The sequence below is a fragment of the Manis javanica genome, chromosome 1 (genome assembly GCF_040802235.1).
Source record: "Manis javanica isolate MJ-LG chromosome 1, MJ_LKY, whole genome shotgun sequence".
In the NCBI taxonomy this organism is placed as follows: Eukaryota; Metazoa; Chordata; class Mammalia; order Pholidota; family Manidae; genus Manis; species Manis javanica.
Genome location: NC_133156.1, coordinates 191496006 through 191520645, shown reverse-complemented (window position 1 = coordinate 191520645; position 24640 = coordinate 191496006). Strand labels below are relative to the sequence as shown.

General features: G+C 36.4%; 1 protein-coding gene across 3 annotated transcripts in view; it reads right to left on the bottom strand.

Annotated features, from left to right (window-relative positions):
* USP34 (ubiquitin specific peptidase 34) overlaps positions 1-24640 on the bottom strand; it is a 241368-nt gene that overhangs the window by 148463 nt on the left and 68265 nt on the right. For all 3 annotated transcript variants that reach the window (XR_012121111.1, XM_073212721.1, XM_073212722.1), the window contains one exon: positions 12532-12593. Coding sequence is in view for 2 of the 3 variants with exons in the window: in XM_073212721.1 (XP_073068822.1) it covers positions 12532-12593 (62 nt within the window). In the remaining variant the exon portion in view is untranslated. The remainder of the gene's footprint in view (positions 1-12531; positions 12594-24640) is intronic.

Below are 24640 nucleotides of genomic sequence, written 5' to 3'. Positions count from 1 at the left end.
GAGACACCCCATATGCACGCCGCTGCCCAGCACAAGCCGCTAGGGGTCACTGTTCTCCCAGGAGAGGAAGGCCACAAACCAGCAAGAAGGGACGTCCTCCCAGCCGACACATGCACCAGCTCCGCAAACCATCTCTATCACCATGAAAAGGCAGAAGAATTTGAGCCAGACCAGACTAACAGAGACAACCCCTGAGAAGGAGATAGACCTAACCAACCTCCCTGAAAAAGAATTGAAACTAAAGGTCATAACCATGCTGATGGATCTTCAGAGTTATATGCAAGAGCTAAGGGATGAAGTCCAGATTACAGAGATGAAACAATCTCTGGAAGGACTTAAGAGCAGACTGGATGAGGTGCAAGATGCCGTTAATGGAATAGAAATCAGAGAACAGGAACACAGAAAAGCTGACCCAGAGAGATAAAAGGATCTCCAGGAATGAAAGAATATTAAGAGAACTGTATGACTAATCCAAAAGGAACAATATCTGCATTATAGAGGTACCAGAAGAAGAGAGAGAAAAAGGGATAGAAAGTGTATTTGAAGAAACAATTGCTGAAAACTTCCCCAAACTGGGGGAGGAAATAATCAAACAGACCACGGAAATACACAGAACTCCCAACAGAAGGGACCCAAGGAGAACAACACCAAGACACATAATAATTAAAATGGCAAAGATCAAGGAAAAGGACAGAGTTTTAAAGGCAGCTAGAGAGAGGAAAAAGGTCACCTACAAAGGGAAACCCATCAGGCTATCATCAGACTTCTCAACAGAAACCTTACAGCCCAGAAGAGAATGGCATGATATATTTAAAGCAATGGAACAGAAGGGCCTTGAACTAAGAATACTGTATCCAGCATGATTATCATTTAAATATGAAGGAGGGATTAAACAATTCCAGACAAGCAAAAGTTGAGGGAATTTGCCTCCCACAAACCACCTCTACAGGGTATTTTAGAGGAACTGCTCTAGATGGGAGCACTCCTAAGACTACATAGATGTCACCAGAGAAAACAAAAACACAGCAAAGAAAGCAGACCAACCAAATACTAACTAAAGGCAAAAATAAAATCAACTACCCATGAACAGTTAAAGGAAACACAAAAGAGCACAGAATAAAACAAACAACATATAAAGAATGGAGGGGGAGGAATAAGAAGGGGGAGAAATAAAGAATCACCAGACAGTGTTCATAATAGCTCAATAAGCGAGTTAAGTTAGACAGTAAGATACTAAAGAAGTTTACTTTGAACCTTTGGTGACCATGAATCTAAAGCCTGCAGTGGCAATAAGTACATATCTTTCAATAATCACCCTAAATGTAAATGGATTGAATGCACCAATCAAAAGACACAGAGTAATGGAATGGATAAAAAAGCAAGACCCATCTATATGCTGCTTACAAGAGACTCACCTCAAACCCAAAGACAGGCACAGCCTAAAAGTCAAGGGATGGAAAAAGATATTTCATGCAAACAATAGGGAGAAAAAAGCAGGTGTTGCACTACTAGTATCAGATGAAATAGACTTCAAAACAAAGAAAGTAAGAAGAGATAAAGAAGGACATTACATAATGATAAAGGGCTCAGTCCAACAAGAGGAAATAACCATTATAAATATATGTGCACCCAACACAGAAGCACCAACATATGTGAAACAAATACAAACAGAACTAAAGGGGGAAATAGAATGCAATGCATTCATTTTAGGAGACTTCAACACGCCACTCACTCCAAAGCACAGATCCACCAGACAGAAAATAAGTAAGGACACAGAGGCACTGAACAACACACTAGAACAGATTGGACCTAATAGACATCTTTAGAACTCTACACCCAAAAGCAACAGGATACACATTCTTCTCAAGTGCACATGGAACATTCTCCAGAATAGACCACATACTAGGCCACAAAAAGAGCCTCAGTAAATTAAAAAAGACTGAAATTCTACCAACCAACTTTTCAGACCACAAAGGCATAAAACTAGAAATAAATTGTACAAAGAAAGTAAAAAGGCTCACAAGCACATGGAGGCTTAACAACATGCTCCTAAATAATCAATGGATGAACAACCAAATTAAAATGCAGATCCAGCAATATATGGAAACAAGTGACAACAACAACACAAAGCCCCAACTTCTGTGGGACACAGCAAAAGCAGTCTTAAGAGGAAAGCATATAGCAATCCAGGCATATTTAAAGAAGGAAGAACAATCCCAAATGAATAGTCTAACGTCGCAATTACTGAAATTGGAAAAAGAAGAACAAATGAGGCCTAAAGTCAGAAGGAGGGACATAATAAAGATCAGAGAAGAAATAAATAAAATTGAGAAGAATAAAACAACAGAACAAATCAATGAAATGAAGAGCTGGTTCTTTGAGAAAATAAACAAAATAGGTAAGCCTTTAGCCAGACTTATTAAGAGGAAAAGAAAATCAACACACATCAATTGAACCAGAAACAAGAAAAGAAAAAAAATTACGACGGACCCTACAGAAATACAAAGAGAGAATACTATGAAAACCTCTATGCTAAGAAGCTGGAAAAACTAGAAGAAATGGACAACTTCCTAGAAAAATACAACCTTCCAAGATTGATCAAGGAAGAAACACAAAAATTAAACAAACCAATTACAAACAAAGAAATTGAAGCAGTAATCAAAAAACTACCCAAGAACAAAACCTCCAGGCCAGATAGATTTACCTCGGAATTTTATCAGACATACAGAGAAGACATAATACCCATTCTTCTTAAGGTTTTCCAAAAAACAGAGGAGGAGGGAATACTCCCAAACTCATTCTATAAAGCCAACATCACCCTAATACCAAAACCTGGCAAAGACCCCACCAAGAAAGAAAATTACAGACCAATATTACTGATGAACGTAGATGCAAAAATACTCAACAAAATATTAGTAAACTGAATTAAAAAATATGTCAAAAGGATCATACACGATGATAAAGTGGGATTCATCTCAGGGATGCAAGGATGGTACAACATTGGAAAATCCATCATCATCCACCACATAAACAAAAAGAAAGACAAAAAGCACATGATCATCTCCATAGATGCTGACAAAATTCAACATCCATTCATGATAAAAACTCTCAACAAAATGGGTATAAAGGGCAAGTACCTCAACATAATAAAGGCCATATATGATAAACCCACAGCTAACATCATACTGAACAGCTAGAGGCTGAAAGCTTTTTCTCTGAGATGGGGAACAAGACAGGGATGTCCACTCTCCCCACTGTTATTTAACTGAGTACTGGAGATCCTAGCCGTGTCAATTAGATAAAACTAAGAAATACAAGGAATCCAGATTGGTAAATAAGAAGTTAAACATCACTATTTGCAGATGACATGACATTGTACATAAAAAACCCTAAAGACTCCATTTCAAAACAACTAGAACTAGTATCAGAATAGAGCAAAGTTGCAGGATACAAAATCAACACACAGAAATCTGTGGCTTTCCTATACACTAACAATAAAACGAAAAATCAGGAAAACAATTCCATTTACAATTCCATCAAAAAGAATGAAATACCTAGGAATAAACCTAACCAAGGAAGTGAAAGACCTAAACCCCGAAAACTGTAAGACACTCCTAAGAGAAATTAAAAAGGACACTAACAAATGGAAACTCATCCCATGCTCTTGGCTAGGAAGAATTAATATCATCAAAATGGCCATCATGCCCAAAGCAATATACAGATTTGATGCAATCCCTATCAAATTACCAGCAACATTCTTCAACGAACTGGAACAAATAGTTCAAAAATTCATATGGAAACACCAAAGACCCCGAATAGACAAAGCAATCCTGAGAAGGAAGAATAACGTGGGGAGGATCTCAGTCCCCAACTTCAAGCTCTACTACAAATCCACAGTAATCAAGACAGTTTGGTACTGACACAAGAACAGAGCCACAGACCAGTGGAACAGAACAGAGGCTCCAGACATTAATCCAAACATATACGGTCAATTAATATTAGATAAAGGAGCCATGGACATACAATGGTGAAATGACAGTCTCTTCAACAGATGGTGCTGGCAAAACTGGACAGCTACATGTAAGAGAATGAAACTGGATCACTGTCTAACCCCATACACAAAATTAAATTTGAATTCTATCTAAGACCTGAATGTAAGTCATGAAACCATAAAACTTTTAGAAAAAAACACAGGCAAAAATCTCTTGGACATAAACATGAGTGACATCTTCTTGAACATATCTCCCCGTACACGGGAAACAAAAGCAAAAATGAACAAGTGGGACTACATCAAGCTGTAAAGCTTCTGTACAGCAAAGGACACCATCGATAGAACAAAAAGGTACCCTACAGTATGGGAGAATATATTCATAAATAACAGGTCCAATAATGGGTTGACATCCAAAATATATAAAGAGCTCACACACCTCAACAAACAAAAAACAAATAATCCAATTAAAAATCAGGGAGAGGAGCTGAACAGACAGTTCTCTAAATAAGAAATTCAGATGGCCAACAGACACATGAAAAAATGCTCCACATCACTAGTCATCAGAGAAATGCAAATTAAAACCACAATGAGATATCACCTTACACCAGTAAGGATTGCCACCATACAAAAGACAAAGAACAACAGATGCTGGCGAGGTTGTGGAGAAAGGGGAACCCTCCTACACTGTTGGTAGGAATGTAAACTAGTTCAACCATTGTGGAAAGCAGTATGGAGGTTCCTCAAAAAGCTCAAAATGGAAATATCATTTGACCCAGGAATTCTCTCTAAGAATGCAGTAGCTGAGTTTGAAAAAGTCAAATGCACCCTTATGTTTATCGCAGCACTATTTATAATAGCCAAGAAATGAAAGCAACCTAAGTGACCATCAGTAGATGAATGGATAAAGAAGATGTGTGGTACATACACACAATGGAATATTATTCAGCCATAGAAGAAAACAAATCCTACCATTTGCAACAACATGGATGGAGGTAGAGGGTATTATGCTCAGTGAAATAAGCCAGGCGGAGAAAGACATATACCAAATGATTTCACTCATCTGTGGAGTATAAGAACAAAGAAAAACTGAAGGAACAGAACAGCAGCAGAATCACAGAACCCACGAATGGACTAACAGTTACCAAAGGGAAAGGGACTAGGGAGAATGGGTGGGAGGGAAGGGATGGATAAGGGCGGGGCAAAGAGGGTATTACGATTAGCATGTATTATGTGGGAAGGGGGGTGCATGGGGAGGGTTGTACAACACAGAGAAAACAAGTATTGACTCTACAACATCTTACTATGCTGATGGACACTGACTTATGGGGTTTGTTGGAGGGACTTGATGAAAGGGGACCCTAGTAAACATGTTCTTCATGTAATTGTAGATTAATGATAACAACAACAAAAAGAGTATGTTGAGTTTTATAAGAAACTGCCAAACTGTCTTCCAGAATGCATTCACTGCATTCCCACCAGCAATGAATAAATACTCGTCTTCCATCTACATCTCTGTCAGCATTCAGTGTTTATCAGAGTTACAGATTTTGAGTATTCTAATAGATGGGTAGTGGAATCTCATTGCTGTTATAATCTGCATTTTCCTAATGGAAGAGGATGTACAGTAGCATCTTTTCATGTGCTTATTTGCCATCTGTATATCTTCTTTGGTGAGGTATCTGTTACTTTTTAGCATATTTTTACTCAGGTTTTCTTACTGTTAAATTAAGAGTTCTTTGTAGATTTTGGATAACAGTACTTAAACAAATGTGTCTTTTGCATGTATTTTTTCCCCATCTGTGAACTTGTCTTCTTCTCTTGGCACTGTCTTTTGCAGAGGAGGAGTTTTTAATTTTAACATAGTCCTGCTCATGAGTCCTTTTTTTATGGATCATTGTGTTATACCCAAAAGGTTATCATCATACCCAAAATCATGTAGGTTTTCTCCTTTGTTATCTTCTCTTCCAGGAGTTTTATAGTTTTGCATTGTTTTGTTTAGTTATGTGTCCATTTTGAGTTAATTTTTGTGAAGGGTATGAGGTCTGTGTCTAGATTTTTCACATGTGGTTGTCCAATTGTTTCATCACCATTTATTGGAAAGATTATCTTTGCTCCATTGTACTCCCTTTACTACTTTGTCAAAGATCAGTATATTATATTTATATGAGTCTGTTTCTTGGCTGTCTATTCTCTTACACTAAAATGTTTGTTCTTTTACCAATACCACACTGTCTTGATTAATGTAACTTTACAGTAAGTCTTGAAGGTGGGTAGTGTCAGTCTTCCAACTTTGTTCTTAACAATGCTTTGTTGACTACTCTGGATCTTTTTTTGCCTCTCTCTATATAATTTAGAAACAGTTTTTTGATATCCACAAAGTAAGTTTGTTGGGATTTTGACTGAGATTGTACTGAATCTACAGATCAAGTTGGGAAGAACTGATGTCTTTACAATTTTAATTCTTCCTATCCACAGTCATGGAGTATCTTACCCTGCCTTTAGTTCATCTTTGATATCTTTCATCAGAGTTTTGTAATTTTCCTCATATATATCTTGTTTGTGTTTTATTAGATTTATGCCTAAGTATTTCATTTTTGGGGAAGCTAATGTAAATGTAAAAAAATTAGAAGATACTTTCTTTTAAATTTCGAACTATTTTTTCATTACTGGTACACAGGAAAGTGAGTGACTTACTTTGTACACTGCAACCTTGCTATAATTACTCATTAGTTCTGAGTTTGTCTAATCATACAGATTTTCTACATAGATAATCATGTCTTCAAAGACAGTTTTATTTCTTCCTAATCTTTATACCTTTGATTTCCTTTTCATGCCTTATTGCATTAGATAGGACTTCAAGTACAAAACATGTTATAAAACTATGGTGAGAGGGGATACCCTTTCCTTGTTTTAGATCTTAGTGGGAAAGTTTTGAGCTTCTCTTCATTAAGTATGATGTTAAGCTGTAGGTTTCTTACAGATGTTCTTTACAAAGTTGAGGAAGTTCTCCTATATTCCTCATTTTTTGTCATCAATCAGTGCTTAATTTTGTCAAATGCTTTTTCTACATCTATTCATATGAACATGTTTTTCTTCTTTAGCCTGATTTGATGAATTACATTAATTCTCAAAAACAGAATTAGACTTGCATACCTGAGATATGTATCATCCAACCTTGGTGTATAGTTCTTTTTATACATTGTTGGATTCAATCTGTTAACTTTTTATGAAGACTTCTGAATCTATGCTTATGAGAAATACTGGTTTGTAGTTTTCATTTTTTGTAATGTCATTCTCTGGGTTTGTTATTAGGGTATGCTGGCCTTAAAGAATGAGTAGGTCAGGATTCACTCTGCTTCTATCTTCTCAAAGAGAGTATAGAAAATTGGTATAATTTTTTCATAAATATTTGGTAGAATTCATCAGTGAACATACCTGGGATTGGAGGTTTCTGTTCTAGGTGGTTATTAATTGTGGATTAAATTGCTTTAATAGATATAGGCCTATTCAGAATATTTGTTTCAAAAAAATTTTTAATAGCTATTACAGAAGAACATTTAATACAGATAGCATAATGTGATAGGTGTACTGTGGGTGAAAAAAAAGGTTTCAAAATAGGATGTGCAGTAAAGGATCTCATAGGTGTACTGTGGGTGAAAAAAATAGGTTTCAAAATAGGATGTGCAGTAAAGGATCTCAAAATTTTCCATCTATATTAACTAAAACACAGTAAAACTGGAAGAATTGAACAATTCATTTTGTTTAGAAATTCTTGTCTAGAAAGGAAGAATCCATAAAATAATTACATTTAGTTAAAAACATTTAAGATCTAAAAAGAAAATCTGAAGCGCTATGAATTATACATATGGGCCTCAAAACTATTAATGATGTATTTTAATCTATTTCTGGTAAAAGCTATGATCCCTACAAAAGTCCTACAAAAGCCATGATCCATGTCAACTCTCTGATTTGCATAACATGCAAGTAAACAGGTCATCAACTAGTAATTCTAAAATAAAATATTCTTTTCAGTTGCTTGAAGGAAATTAAAAGGACTTCCATAATAGCAGAGAGCTGTTAAGTATAACCGAACAAGTATAAATTGAACATTATCAATAACAACTATTCAGGGGTCTCAGAAGGAATGGAAGGAGCAGGAAAAAATTCTTCAGAAAATATGGCCAAAATATCCCCTATTTGGTGAAAAATGTTTATCTACATATCCAAGAAGCACAACAAACTCCAAGCTTAGGATAAACATAGGAAGATCCACACCTACACACATCATTACAGTGAACTGTTAAAATCAAAGACTAAGGAAAATCTTGAAAGCAGTAAAGAAAAAGAACTAAGCATGAATAAGACAACCACAGTGAGATCAACAGCTGGCTTCTTATCAGAAACACAGAAATTGCTATACTGGAGAAATGTTTCCTTATTTTACTAGAATTATTATTACTAATCTAAAGTAGACAGTAATAAAGATGCATATTGTAACCCATAAAGCAATCACAAAGAAAATGATTTTTAAAGTATAAAAACAGCATCAATGGAATTAAAATGGTATACTAGTATATACCTACACACTAAAAAATAAGGCAGTAAGTAAAGAAGAAATAGAAAAACAAAGAGGACAGAAGGCATAGAAAACCAATAGCGAAATGGCACACATAAATCCAACTATATAAATAACAATAATAAATGGACTCCAAATGAAAGGCAGGGATTATAAAACTACATTTTTTAAAAATCCCACTATACACTGCCTTCAAGAGACACTCTTTAGATCCAAAAACATAAACAGGTCAAAAGTTAGAGGATGGAAAAAGATATACCATGAAAACAGTGAGCATAATAAAGTTGCAGTGGCTATACTAACATCAGACAAAATAGACTTTGAATGAAAAAATATCTTAAAGAACCACAGAGGAACATTTTATAGTGATAAAGAATGAAATCATTAGAAACATAACAACTACAAACATATGGACCTAACCAAAAGACTCAAAACATGAAGCAAAAACCAGAAGGGAGAAAAATACAAACAATGCAGTATATCCACATTACTCATGGCAGTTATATTCTATTAAGCTAGTGCAATGATTTAGCTAATACTGAGCCCTTCAAATTTGTTTATTTATCATCACCCACTGCTTTAATGAGTGAAAAGAGCATATCATTAGTGACAAGTGCATCCTAGAATGGATTCTACTTAGAAGACAAAAATTTGACTTGCTGTTTGTCTTTGAAGTACATAGAGGAGTTTCAGAATTCCTTTAAAGAGAGATGTTTCACAGAACGAAAATCTGTTTTGAAGTTCCTACACCAGTTAGGGCAATGCAAGGGAGGCTCTGCCTCCCCTCATGTTAAAATGCCGTCATAGAACATTAGCATCCTTCCCCACACCCTACTCCCTCTGAAAAAGAGACCTAGCTTTCATTTGGATATTACAATGATCTCTTGGCGTTGCTTTCTTTATCTAAAAACCCTTTTTAAAAAAAGAGGTTATCTCTGATATATTAGTTTCAGGTATACAACATGATTCAATATTGAATATAGTGAGAAAAGTAAGTCTAGTTACATCTGTCACCATACATAGCTCCAAAAATGATGTTTCCTTTATGATGAGGATTTAATATCTACTCTTTTAGCAAACTTTAAATATGTGATACCACATTGTGAACTATGGTCACCATGCTATACATTACATCTACATGATTTATCTATTTCATAACCTGAAGTTTGTACCTTTGACCCACTTCATTCATTTAACCCACCCACCCCATGCCTCTGACAACTACCAATCTGTTCTACCTATGAGTTTGTGTTTTGGGTTTTGGTTGTATTTTTTTTTTTAAGTCTGCATATAAGTGAGGTCATACAATACTTGTCTTTCTCTGACTTACTTCACTTGGCATAATTCCTTCAAGGTCCACCCACGTTGTTGCAAATGGCAAGATTTCATTCTTTTAGTGTCTGACTAGTATTCCATTGTTTATGTATATATATCACAGAACTGAAGGGAGAAAAAGACAACCAATATGCCCAATTCCTGTTACTTATGGCAGTTATATTCCATAAATTCACTGCACTGAATTAGCTAATACTGAACCCTTGACTCTTAAATCCTTAAAACAACTTATCTTAGTAGATTCTAATTTTCTCTATTTTACAAAGTGAAAATGAGGTTCAGAAGTGTTTAGGTGACTTGACTGAGGCTATCCCCCCAAAAAAATGCTAGAGTTGAGATTCATATCCCACCAACCTGGCCCCAAAACTAGCTTCTTACACTATGCTACAATGCTTCCTACAATTTCCATCCTCTGAAATGGAAATTCAGGTATACAACATATACCAGCACTGCCTTGTTAACTTCAGGAATATGCTTGTTGGGAGACACAAATTTTTTACTACTCTGTGCATTTCTACAAATGACCATGAAGCACCACCTCCTCTTTCCACAAAGTGATTTTGGGGTTACAAATAAATTGCAATAGATATGAAAATTCACAAATACAAATTCCACAAAATGAGGATTGACTGGAGTTGGAGACTTCAATATGCTACTTTTATGATGGATAGAACTAGGCAAAAAAACAAATATAAAAGGCAAATAATATTATAAATTCATTAAACCTAACAGACACCTGTAAAACAATCCATACAACAAAAGCAGAATAAACAGTCTTCTTAAATAAACACAGTGAACATTCTGAAATACTGATAACATGCTAGTCCATAAAACAGGAACACAAAAACTGGGCAAAAAAGTGAATAAACAATTCACCAAAAAAAACCCAGAAAGGCAAATAATCACGTAAAAGGATGTTCAACATCATTAATTTGAGAAATGCAAATTAATACCATAATGAAATACCACTTTACCCACTAGAACGGCTACAGTCAAAAAGATAGTAACAAAATTCATTATACCTAGGTAATATACTACTTAGCAGTAAAAATGAAGTACTGATTCACACCACAATATGAATGTGCACAAGATAAACAGTGTGCTAAAGTGAAAGACAAATGAAAAAGACCACTATCCTAAGATTCCACTTATATGAAATGTCCAAAATGGGCAAATTTATGGAGACAAAGTAGATCAGTGGGACTGAGAATAAGAATGGGGATTGACTACAAACGAGCAGAGGAAATATTCTAGAAGTGGATTATGATAATGGTTGTACAATGCTATAAATTTACTAAAATCTATTGTAAACAGGCAAATTTCATGGTATATTCAGTACCTGGATCTTAATAAAACTGCTTAAAAAAAGAGACCCAATTCATAAGCTCCAAATAATACTTATCACTTTTTCTATTTGCTCCAGTTTTCTTGTACTATCCACACCTTTTTCTTCCCAACTTAAACTGTCTCTACCCACTATTCCTGACAACTTTATTAGTCCAACCCTCTTTCTTAACCATGTCCTTAGGATGTATATTCCCTATACATCTTTCAGTGAAATCTTTCTTACATTCTATCTACTGTTTCAGCAACAGAAAACCCTAGCCTGGACGTGTGGGGTCACTACACTGACTCCAGGCAATTTATTTTTTCTTTTTGCAGGGATGAGGGGTGACTACTGCATTGACAATTTAAAAATTATCTTAGGCAGTCCAGGGGAGTAAAAGGGTGCAGAGGGAAGGGCACTGAGGGATAAAAAAGGCAATCCAGAGGTATCGTTTTACATATACTGGATATTGTCTATAGAACATCCTGACAATGTAAAATGGCACTCCCAATATAACCAGAATTTATAAAGCTACAACGAATTTTGGGCAACACCTTTAACAGGACCATTGACAAAGAATGTTTCCAGAGATGAATGTAGAGTCTGGTGATAAATATAAGAAACATACCATATGAAGAACAACTGGAGGAATAAGAACTCTTTAAACTGATGGAAAAAAAGAGTAAAAAGACAGTCTCTGGTTTTCAAAGTTACAAAGGGCTGGGTTCAACTGAGATTAGCTCCACAGGGCAGAAGAAACATCAATGCACATATGTTGACATAGTCTTATAATTATAAATTTCCTAACCCCTTAAAACTATACACTCTGTTCAAGCAGAAAATATTACTACCCAACTGTAATGTAAAAAATGGTATCTATTTTGGATAGACAACTAAATGGAATAAATACTGGAATACATGTTTCTAAGAACTTGAAAAGCCCTAAGCTACTTTTAATACATGAGCGTCATTAACTTCGTTTTGTACCTAAATGTATTACATGAGGTATTTTCTTTTTCTGAGCTGTATGCTTTTTGTAAACTATCAGTACCCCATATTCATTAAATTCTCCTATATATAGAGGATTGAATTCTGTGAAAATACTACTACATAGGCAAATGCTTTAAAAAAGAGAAATGTTTCAATATATCTTTCTGAAAGCTTATGAAAGACTGTACAAATGAAACCACAAGGCAAAGAATTTCTAGAAAACATGTATCTAATAAAGTCACAATTATATTTACCATACAAACCTATATATAAAAATGGTAAATTTATATGTAAACTAATGTTCCCACTTACGTTTCTGTGTCTGATACCAATGATTCATTATTGCACACATCATTGAAGGTGTGAAGTTGATTCTATAGAGAAAAGAAAGTTTTTTCCAAAATTATTCTTGCATATATTAGCAATTATCAAAAACCATGCTTTGACATCTATATCAACATACATAAATATAGAGATCATAATCAATAAAAATTACAAAATATAAGACAGACATACACTTCCCAATTAGTCTGGCTATCTCCATTATCATATTAAAACACTAAATAAATTCATTCCACAAGTAATACTTATGCTTTATTCCACTAAGCACACTAAAGAAAACAAACACGAATAAAGGAAAAGTACAAGAATTTAATGTAAAGCGGTAAGTAATGTGTTACTACAGACATAAAATTTCAGGAAAGGCTCCCTAAATGAACATACTGAACATTTAATTTCAGAATATGTCAAGAAGTATTTTCTGTATTTACAAAGTCTGTATTTTATCACTATACCAGTATATTACTATATTTTCTATGTTAACATGGATAAAACTTAGCTATTTTAGAATAACTACAATACAAAAACAGGCAGGAAAAGTAAAACAGAAAAGCTAATGGAGTCTTGGTAAACAGAGAGAGCAGGTCTATTCTAAAGGATGAAATTAACCATAGTACTTATATCCAGCAAATGGTTGTTCTGCAAGAATACAAACTCAAGGGGTGGAGCCCAGATGGCGGCATGAGTACAGCAGCGGAAATCTCCTCCCAAAACCACATATATTTATGAAAATACAAGAAAGACAACTCTTCCTAAAAGAGAGACCAGAAGACACAGGACAACATAAAGACCACATCCACACCTGTGAGAACCCAGCGCCTCGTGAAGGGGAAAAGAAACAAGCCCCAGCCCAGCGGGACCTGAGCGCCCCACACCCCAGCTCCGGGAAGGAGGAGAGGAGTCAGAGCCGGTAGGGAGAGGGAGCCCAGGACTGCTAAACACCCAGCCCTAGCCATCTGGACCAAAGCGCAGACACAGTGGGGTCCTAGATACTAGGGAAACAGGACAGTAAGACCTGCGAGAGGGTCCCTGCCGCCGGTGCCCTGGGGACAAAGAAAAGTGAGTGCTTTCTGGAAGTCTTAAAGGGACAGGGACCCCACCGCTGGACAGAAGCATCCTGGGACATGTAGTCCAGCAGCAGGGAATCTGGGGAACTCTGGGCACTCTAACCCCCTGGGCAACAGGGAGCACGGAGGCGCCTCACAAAGATAAATAGCCTCCCAGCCGTTCCCCCTCCAACGTAGCTCCAGAATATCGGAGCAGCGGCCCGAGGCAGGCAACGCCCACAGCTACAGCAGAGATAAACTCCATAGCAGCCGGGCAGGAATCAGAAGCCCTGTCTGCACGCAGCTGCCCAGCACAAGCCACTAGAGGTCACTGTTCAGCCAGGGGAGGAAGGCCACAAACCAAAAAGAAGGAAAGTTCTTCCAGCCGTCACTCATGCCAGCTCTGCAAATTAATTCTATCGCCATGAAAAGGCAAATTTCAGGCAGACCAAGATAAAAGAGACAACACCTGAGGAGACAGACCTAACCAATCTTCCTGAAAAAGAATTCAAAAGAAAAATCGTAAACATGCCGACGGAGATACAGAGAAATATACAAGAGCTAAGGGATGAAGTCCGGAGGAAGATTACAGACACCCAGAGGGAGAATACAGATGTCTGGAAGGAGATTACAGAAGTGAAACAAACTCTGGAAAGACTTATAAGCAGAATGGGTAAGATGCGAGAGGCCATTGACGGAATAGAAACCAGAGAACAGGAACGCATAGAAGCTGACACAGAGAGAGATAAAAGGATCTCCAGCAATGAAACAATATTAAAAGAACTGTGTGACCAATCCAAAAGGTACAATATCAGTATTATAGGGATACCAGAAGAAGAAGAGAGGGAAAAAGGGATAGAAAGTGTCTTTGAAGAAATAATTGCTGAAAACTTCCCCAAACTGGGGGGGGAAATAATCAAACAGACCACGGAAATACACAGAACTCCCAACAGAAAGGACCCAAGGAGGACAACACCAAGACACATAATAATTAAAATGACAAAGATCAAGGACAAGGAAAGAATTTTAAAGGCAGCTAGAGAGAAAAAGGTCACCTACAAAGGAAAATCGATCAGGCTATCATCAGACTTCTCAACAGAAACCTTACAGGCCAGAAGAGAATGGCATGATATATTTAATGCAATGAAACAGAAGGGCCTTGAACCAAGGATACTGTATCCAGCATGATTATTATTTAAATATGAAGGAGGGATTAAACAATCCCCAGACAAGCAAAAGTTGAGGGAATTTGCCTCCCACAAACCACCTCTACACGGTATTTTAGACGGACTACTCTAGACGGGAGTACTCCTAAGACTAAACAGATGTCACCAGAGAAAATAAAATCACAGCAAGGAAAGCAGACCAACTAAATACTAACTAAAGGCAAAAAATAAAATCAACAACCCACTAAAAGCAGTTAAAGGAAACACGAAAGAGTACAGAATAAAACAACCAACATATAAAGAATGGAGGAGGAGGAAGAAGAACGGAGAGAAGAAAAGACTCTCCAGACAGTGTATATAAAAGCTCAATAAGCGAGCTAAATTAGGCAGTAAGATACTAAAGAGGCTAACCTTGAACCTTTGGTAACCATGAATTTAAAGCCTGCAATGGCGATAAGTACATATCTTTCAATAGTCACCCTAAATGTAAATGGACTGAATGCACCAATCAAAAGACACAGAGTAATAGAATGGATAAAAAAGCAAGACCTATCTATATGCTGCTTACAAGAAACTCACCTTAAACCCAAAGACATGCACAGACTAAAAGTCAAGGGATGGAAAAACGTATTTCAGGCAAACAACAGAGAGAAGAAAGCAGGGGTTGCAGTACTAATATCAGACAAAATAGACTTCAAAACAAAGAAAGTAAAAAGAGATAAAGAAGGACATTACATAATGATAAAGGGCTCAGTCCAACAAGAGGATATAACCATTCTAAACATATATGCACCCAATACAGGAGCACCAGTATATGTGAAACAAATACTAACAGAACTAAAGGGGGAAATAGAATGCAATGCATTCATTTTAGGAGACTTCAACACGCCACTCACCCCAAAGGAGAGATCAACTGGGCAGAAAATAAGTCAGGACACAGAGGCAACTGAACAACACACTAGAACAGATGGTCCTAATAGACATCTATAGAACTCTACATCCAAAAGCAACAGTATATACATTCTTCTCAAGTGCACATGGAACATTCTCCAGAATAGACCACACACTAGCTCATAAAAAGAGCCTCAGTAAATTCCAAAAGACTGAAATTCTACCAACCAACTTTTCAGACGAGAAAGGTATAAAACTAGAAATAAATTCTACAAAGAAAACAAAAAGGCTCACAAACACATGGAGGCTTAACAACATTCTCCTAAATAATCAATGGATCAATGAACAAATTAAAATAGAGATCAAGGAATATATGGAAACAAATGACAACAACAACACAAAGCACCAACTTCTGTGGGACGCAGCGAAAGCAGTCTTAAGAGGAAAGTAGTGATCCAGGCACACTTGAAGAAGGAAGAACAATCCCAAATGAATAGTCTAACTTCACAATTATCGAAACTGGAAAAAGAAGAACAAATGAGGCCTAAAGTCAGCATAAGGAGGGACATAACAAAGATCAGAGAAGAAATAACAAAACTGAGAAGAATAAAACAATAGAAAAAAATCAATGAAACCAAGAGCTGGTTCTTGGAGAAAATAAACAAAATAGATAAGCCTCTAGCCAGACTTAAGACAAAAAGAGAATCTACACACATCAACAGAATCAGAAATGAGAATGGAAAAATCACAACAGACTCCACAGAAATACAAAGAATTACTAAAGACTACTATGAAAACCTATATGCTAACAAGCTGGAAAACCTAGAAGAAATGGACCACTTCCTAGAAAAATACAACCTTCCAAGACTGACCAAGGAAGAAACACAAAAGTTAAACAAACCAATTACGAGCAAAGAAACTGAAACAGTCATCAAAAAACTACCCAAGAACAAAACCCCTGGGCCAGACGGACTTACCTCAGAATTTTATCAGACACACAGAGAAGACATAATACCCATTCTCCTTAAAGTTTTCCAAAAAAAAGAAGAGAAGGGAATACTCCCAAACTCATTCTATGAAGCCAACATCACCATAATACCAAAACCAGGCAAAGACCCCACCAAAAAACAAAATTACAGACCAATATCCCTGATGAATGTAGATGCAAAAATACTCAATAAAATATTAGGAAACAGAATTTAAAAATATATCAAATCACACACCATGACCAAGTGGGATTCATCCCAGGGATGCAAGGATGGTACAACATTCGAAAACCCATCAACATCATCCACCACATCAACAAAAAGAAGGACAAAAACCACATGATCATCTCCACAGATGCTGAAAAAGCATTCGACAAAATTCACCATCCATTCATGATAAAAATTCTCAGCAAAATGGGTATAGAGGGCAAGAAGTACCTCAACATACTAAAGGCCATATATGATAAACCCACAGTCAACATCATACTGAACAGTGAGAAGCTGAAAGCTTTTCCTCTGAGATCAGGAACAAGACAGGGATGTCCACTCTCCCCACTGTTATTTAACGTAGCATGGGAGGTCCTAGTCACAGCAATCAGACAAAACAAAGAAATACAAGGAATCTAGATTGGTAAAGAAGAAGTTAAACTGTCACTATTTGCAGATGACATGATATTGTACATAAAAAACCCTAAAGACTCCACTCCAAAACTACTAGAACTGATATCGGAATACAGCAAAGATGCAGGATACAAAATTAACACACAGAAATCTGTGGTTTTCCTATACACTAACAATGAACCAACAGAAAGAGAAATCAGGAAAACAATTCCATTCACAATTGCATCAAAAAGAATAAAATACCTACAAATAAACCTAACCAAAGAAGTGAAAGACCTATACCCTGAAAACTACAAGTCACTCTTAAAAGAAATTAAAGGGAACACTAACAAATGGAAACTCATCGCATCCTCTTGGCTAGGAAAAATTAATATTGTCTAAATGGCCATCCTGCCCAAAGCAATATACAGATTTGATGCAATCCCTATCAAATTATCAGCAATATCCTTCAACGAACTGGAACAAATAGTTCAAAAATTCATATGGAAACAACAAAGACCCCAAATAGCCAGAGCAATCCTGAGAAAGAGTTATAAAGTGGGGAGGATCTCAGTCTCCAAATTCAAGCTCTACTACAAAGCCATAGTAATCAAGACAATTTGGTACTGGCACAAGAAAAGAGCCACAGACCAGTGGAACAGATTAGAGACTCCAGACATTAACTCAAATATCTATTGTCAATTAATATTTGACAAAGGAGCCATGGACATACAATGGGGAAATGACAGTCTCTTCAACAGATGGTGCTGGCAAAACTGGACAGCTACATGTAAGAGAATGAAACTGGACCATTGTCTAACCCCATACACAAAAGTAAATTCGAAATGGATCAAAGACCTGAATGTAAGTCATGAAACCATAAAACTCTTAGAAATAAACATAAGCAAAAATCTCTTAGACATAAACATAAGTGACCTCTTCTTGAACATATCTCCCTGGGCAAGGAAAACAAAAGCAAAAATGAACAAGTGGGACTTGTTCCCAAAAAATGATACGGAAATTAGGGAACAAAAAAAAATGAAGCCAAAAAACAGAGAGAAAAAAGGATTCTACGAATGAAAGAACAGGAAGAGAGCTGTATGGCCAATCCAAATGGAACAATATTTGCATAATAAGGGTACCAAAGAAGAGGGAGACAAAGTGATACTGTCTTAGAGAAAATAATTGCAGAAAACTTCCACAATGAGGGGAAGGAAATAGACACTCAAGTCCTGGAAGCTCAGAGAGTCCCTAACAAAAGTAACCCAAGGAAGACAATACCAAAACATTAATTAGAATGGCAAAGATCAAGAACAATGAAAGTACTGAAAGCAGCCAGAGAGCAAACAAAAGATTACTTATAAAAAGTAAAACCAATTAGGCTATCAGGGACTTCTCAGCAGAATCTTTACAAGCCAGAAGGGGGTGGCAAGATATATTTAATGTGGTATAATGGCAGAACCTCCGAGCAGGAATACACTACTCTGAAAGATTATCATTTAAATTTGAAGTAGGGATCAAACAATTTGCAGGTAACAGTTAAAGGAATTCACCACCACTAATGTAGCCCTACAGGATATGTTAAAGAGACTGCTGTAGATGGAAATGTTCCAAGGCTAAATAGCTTGCACCAGTGAAAATAAACCCACAGTAAAGGTAGTAGTCCAATTAACTACCAAGCAAGCATGAAATTAAATCAGCTAACTGAAAAAAATCTGTCACGGGATACACAAAAAGTGCACAATATAACACCCAATACATAAAGTGAGAATGAAGAAGAAATACCTCTGGATTATGTTGGAAATAGAGTAATCAGCAATTTATGAAAGACTGTTATACAGTAAGGAAGCTATCCTTGAACCTTTGGTAATCACAAAACTAAAGCCTAGAATAGAAGAAGAGGAAGGGAGGAAGAGTGGAAGGTAGGAGAGGATGGGAAGATGAGAGACATGAAAGAAAGAGACAGAGACAAAAAGGGAGAGAAGGAGAGGAAACAAAGGAAGGAAGGAATGGAGTGAGAGAGTGAGGGAGGAAGGGAGGAAAACGGAGAGATGGAAAGAAAGATCCAATCACAGCACTAAAGAAATACATCCAATAACAAGAGAAGAGTATTAAGAGAAGAAAAAAAACCCCAGAGACATAAAAACCAGAAAACAATGAATAAAATGGCAGTAAGTACATACCTATCAATAATCACCTAAATGTAAATGGACCGAATGCACCAATCCAAAGACATAGAGCAGCAGCATAGATTAAAAAATAAGACCCATCCACAGACGAAAAGTTAAGGGATAGAAAACAAAGTCCATGCAAATAATAAGGAGAAAAAAGCAGGAGTCACAATACTCATACAAGACAAAACAGATTTCAAAACAAGGCAACAAGAGACAAAGAAGTACATTACATAATGATAAAGGGGTTAGTATATAAACAATAAGAGTATATAACCATTATAAATATCTATGCACCCAGTATAGGAGAACTTAAACATGTACAACAAATTCTAACAGATTAAAAGGTGAAACAGACTGCAACACATTCATTTTAGAAGACTTGAACACATCATTCACATCAACAGACAGGATCTACCAGACATAAAATAAGTAAGGAAACAGAGGCACTGAACAATACATTACATCAGATGGACTAAACAGATTACCTACAGAATATTCCACCTGAAAGGAACAAGATACACATTCTTCTCAAGTACACATGGAATGTTTTACAGAACAGATCACATACTGGCCACAAAGAGACTAAATAATTTCAGGAAGACTGAAATTGTTATCAAGCAGCTTCTCAGACAACACAGGTATGAAACTAGAAATAAATTACACAAACAAAACAAAAAACCCTACAAACACATAGAAGCTAAAAAACATGCTTCTAAATAATCAGTGGATAAATGACTAAATTAAAAGAGAGGTCAAGGAATACAAGGAAATAAATTGACAACAACAACTCAACAGCCCAAAACCTGAGGAATGCAGCAAATGCAATTCTAACAGGAAAGTACATAACAATACAGGTTTACCTCAGGAAAAAAAAAAAACAATCTCAGAAAAACAGTCTAAACACACAATGAAAGAAACTAGAAAAAGAAGAATAAAGAAACACAAAGTCACTAGAAGGAGAGACATAATAAATATCAGAGGAGAAATAAATAGATAATAATAAAACAACAGAAATAACCAATGAAAGCAAGAGCTGAATCTCTGAGAAAATAAACAAACTACATAAACCCCTAGCCATACTTATGAGGACAAAAAGAGAGACGGCACAAATAAGCAAAATCAGAAATGAGAAAGGGAAAACTGCTATGGACACCATGGATACATAAAGAATTATTAAAGAATACTATTAATAATTATATGCCAATAAATTGGATAACCTAGAAGAAACAGACAACTTTCTAGAGAAATACAACCTTGGAAGACTGATCCAGGAAGAAACAAAAAATGTGAACAGGCCAATAAGCAGCAATGAAATCAATCACATAATCAAAAAACTACCATAAAACAAAACACCTGGTCCAGAAGGCTTCACAAATGAATTCTTTTTTTGGTATCATTAATCTACAATTACATGAGGAACATTATGTTTGTTAAGACTTCCCCCATCAGCAAGCCCCCCGATATACCACATTACAGTAAAGGTCCATGAGTAAAGTAAGATGCTATAGAAATCACTGCTTGTCTTCTCGGTGTTATACTGCATTTCCCATGAACCCCCCCCCTTCCATTATGTCTGCTAATAGTAATGCCCTCCCCTTTTTCTCCCCCTTATCCCTCCTTTCCAACCCATCCTCCCCAGTCCTTTTCCATTTGGTAAATGTTAGTCCATTCTTGGGTTCTGTGAGTCTGCTGCTGTTTTGGTCCTTCAGTTTTTGCTTTGTTCTTATACTCCACATATGAGTGAAATCATTTGGTACTTGTCTTTCTCTGCCTGGCTTATTTCACTAACCGTAATACCCTCTAGCTTCATCCACGTTGTTGCAAATGGTAGGAACTATTTTCTTCTTATGGCTAAATAATATTCCATTGTGTATATGTACATCTACTTTATCCATTCATCTACTGAAGGAAACTTAGATTGGTTCCACTTCCTAGCTATTGTAAATAGTGCTGGGATGCATATGTCTTTATCAAACTGGGCTCCTTCATTCTTAGGATAAATTCCTAGCAGTGGAATTACTGGGACAAATGGTATTTCTATTTTGAGTTTTTTGAGGAACCTCCATACTACTTTCCACAATGGTTGAGCTAATTTACATTCCCACCAGTAGTGTAGGAGGGTTCCCCTTTCTCCACAACCTCACCAACATTTGTTGTTGTTTGTCTTTTGGATGGTGATAATCCTTACTGGTGTGAGGTGATATCTCATTGTGGTTTTAATTTGCATTTCGCTGATGATGAGAGATGTGGAGCATTTTTCATGTGTCTGTTGGGCATATAAATTTCTTCTTTCGAGAACTGTCTGTTCAAATCCTGTGCCTATTTTATAATCGGATTATTTGCTTTTTGTTTGTTCAGGTGCGTGAGCTCTTTACATATTCTGGATGTCAAGCCTTTATTGGATCTGTCATTTATGAATATATTTTCCCATACTGTAGGATGCCTTTTCGTTCTATTGGCGGTGTCCTTTGCTGTACAGAAGCTTTTCAGCTTGATATAGTCCCACTTGTTCATTTTTGCTTTTGATTCCCTTGCCCAAGGAGATATGTTCATGAAGAAGTCGCTAATGTTTATGTCCAAGAGATTTTTGCCTATGTTTTTTTCTAAGAGTTTTATGGTTTCATGACTTACATTCAGGTCTTTGATCCATTTCGAATTTACTTTTGTGTATGGCGTTAGACAAGTGATCCAGTTTCATTCTCTTACATGTAGCTGGTCCAGTTTTGACAACACCAGCTGCTGAAGAGGCTGTCATTTCCCCATTGTATGTCCATGGCTCCTTTATTGCTTATTAATTGATCATGTATGTTTGTGTTAATATTTGGAGTCTCTGTTCTGTTCCACTGGTCTGTGGCTCTGTTCTTGTGCCAGTACCAAATTGTCTTGATTATTGTGGCTTTGTAGTAGAGCATGAAGTTGGGAAGCGAGATCCCCTCCCCCCACTTTATTCTTCCTTCTCAGGATTCATTTGGCTATTTGGGGTCTTTTGTGGTTCCGTATGAGTTTTAGGACTGTTTTGTTCCAGTTCACTGAAGAATGCTGTTGGTGTTTTTATAGGGATTGCATTGAATCTGTAGATTGCTTTAGGCAGGATGGCCATTTTGACATTATTAATTCTTCCTAGCCAAGAGCACGGGATGAGTTTCCATTTGTTAGTGTCCTCTTTAATTTCTCCTAAGAGTGCCTTGCAGTTTCCAGGGTACAGGTCTTTCACTTCCTTGGTTAGGTTTATTCCTAGGTATTTTATTCTTTTTGATGCATTGTGAATAGAAAAGTTTTCCTGATATGTCTTTCTGCTAGTTCATTGTTAGTGTATACAAAAGAAACACATTTCTGTGTATTAATTTTGTAACCCGCAACTTTGCTGAATTCAGATATTAGATCTAGCAGTTTTGGAGTGGATTCTTTAGGGTATTTCATGTACAATATCATGTCATCTGCAAGCAGGGATAGTTTGATTTCTTCCTTGCCAATCTCGCTGCCTTTCACTTCTTTGTGTTGTCTGATTGCCAGGGCTAGGAACTCCAGTACTATGATGAATAGAAGAGGGGAAAGTGGGCATCCTTGTCTTGTTCCTGATTTTAGAGGAAAAGCTTTCAGCTTCTCGCTGTTAAGTATGATGTTGGCTGTGGGTTTGTCATATATGGCCTTTATTATGTTGAGGTACTTGCGCTCCATACCCATTTTGTTGAGAGAGTTTTTATTATGAATGGATGATGAATTTTGTCAAATCCTTTTTCAGCATCTATGGAGATGATCATGTGGTTTATTTCTTTTTGTTGATGATGTTGATAGATTTCCCAATGTTTTACCATTCTTGCATCCCTGAGATGAATCCCACTTGATCATGGTATGTGATCTTCTTGATGTATATTTGAATTTGGTTTGCTAATATTTTGTTGAGTATTTTTACATGTATGTTCATCAGGGATATTGGTCTGTAATTTTCTTTCTTGGTGGTGTCTTTGCCTGGCTTTGGTATTAGAGTGATGCTGGTATGGAAGTATTCCCTCCTGTACTATTTTTGCAAAACTTTAAGGAGAATGGGTATTATGTCTTCTCTATATGGTTGATAAAATTCAGTGGTGAATGCACCTGGCCCGGGAGTTTTGTTCTTGGGTAGTTTTTTGATTACTGATTTAATTTCACTGCTGGTAATTGGTCTGTTTAGATTTTCTATTTCTTCCTTAGTCAGTCTTGGAAGGTTGTATTTTTCTAAGAAGTTATCCATTTCTTCTAAGTTTTCCAGCTTGTTAGTATATAGATTTTCCTAGTACTCTCCAATAATTCTTTGTTATTTCTGTGGGGTCCATCGTGATTTTTCCTTTCTCATTTCTAATTCTGTTGATTCTCTTTTTCTCTTAGTAAGTCTGGTCTCAAAGAACCAGGTCTTGGTTTCATTATCTTTTTTCTAGTTTTATTCTTCTCAATTTTATTTATTTCTTCTCTGATCTTTATTATGTCCCTACTTCTGTTGGCTTTGGGCTTCATTTGTTCATTTTCCAGTTTCAATAATTGTGACTTTAGAGTATCATTCGGGATTGTTCTTCCTTCTTTTAATAGGCCTGTATAACTATATACTTTCCTCTTAGAACTGCCTTCACTGCGTCCCACAGAAGTTGGGGCTTTGTGTTGTTGTTGTCATTTGTCTCCATATATTGCTTGATCTCTATTTTAATTTGGTCATTGATCCATTGATTATTTAGGAGCATGTTGTTGAGCCTCCATGTGTTTGTGAGCCTTTTTCTTTTCTTTGTACAATTTATTTCTAGTTTTACCCCTTTGTGGTCCGAGAAGTTGGTTGGTAGAATTTCAATCTTTTTGAATTTACTGAGGCTCTTTGTGTGGCCTAGTGTGTGGTCTATTCTGGAAAATGTTCTGTGTGCACTTGAGAAGAATGTGTATTATGCTGCTTTTGGGTGTAGAGTTCTGTAGATGTCTGTTAGGTCCATCTGTTCTAGTGTGTTGTTCATTGCCTCTGTGTCCTTACTTATTTTCTGTCTGTCTAATCTGTCCTTTGGAGTGAGTGGTGTGTTGTAACCTCCTAGAAGGAATGCATTGCATTCTATTTCCCCTTTTAATTCTGTTAGTATTTTTTTCACATATGTCGATGCTCCTGTATTGAGTACATAGGTATTTATAATGGTTATACCTCTTGTTGGACTGACCCCTTTATCATTATGTAATGTCCTTCTTTATCTCTTGTTACTTTCTTTGTT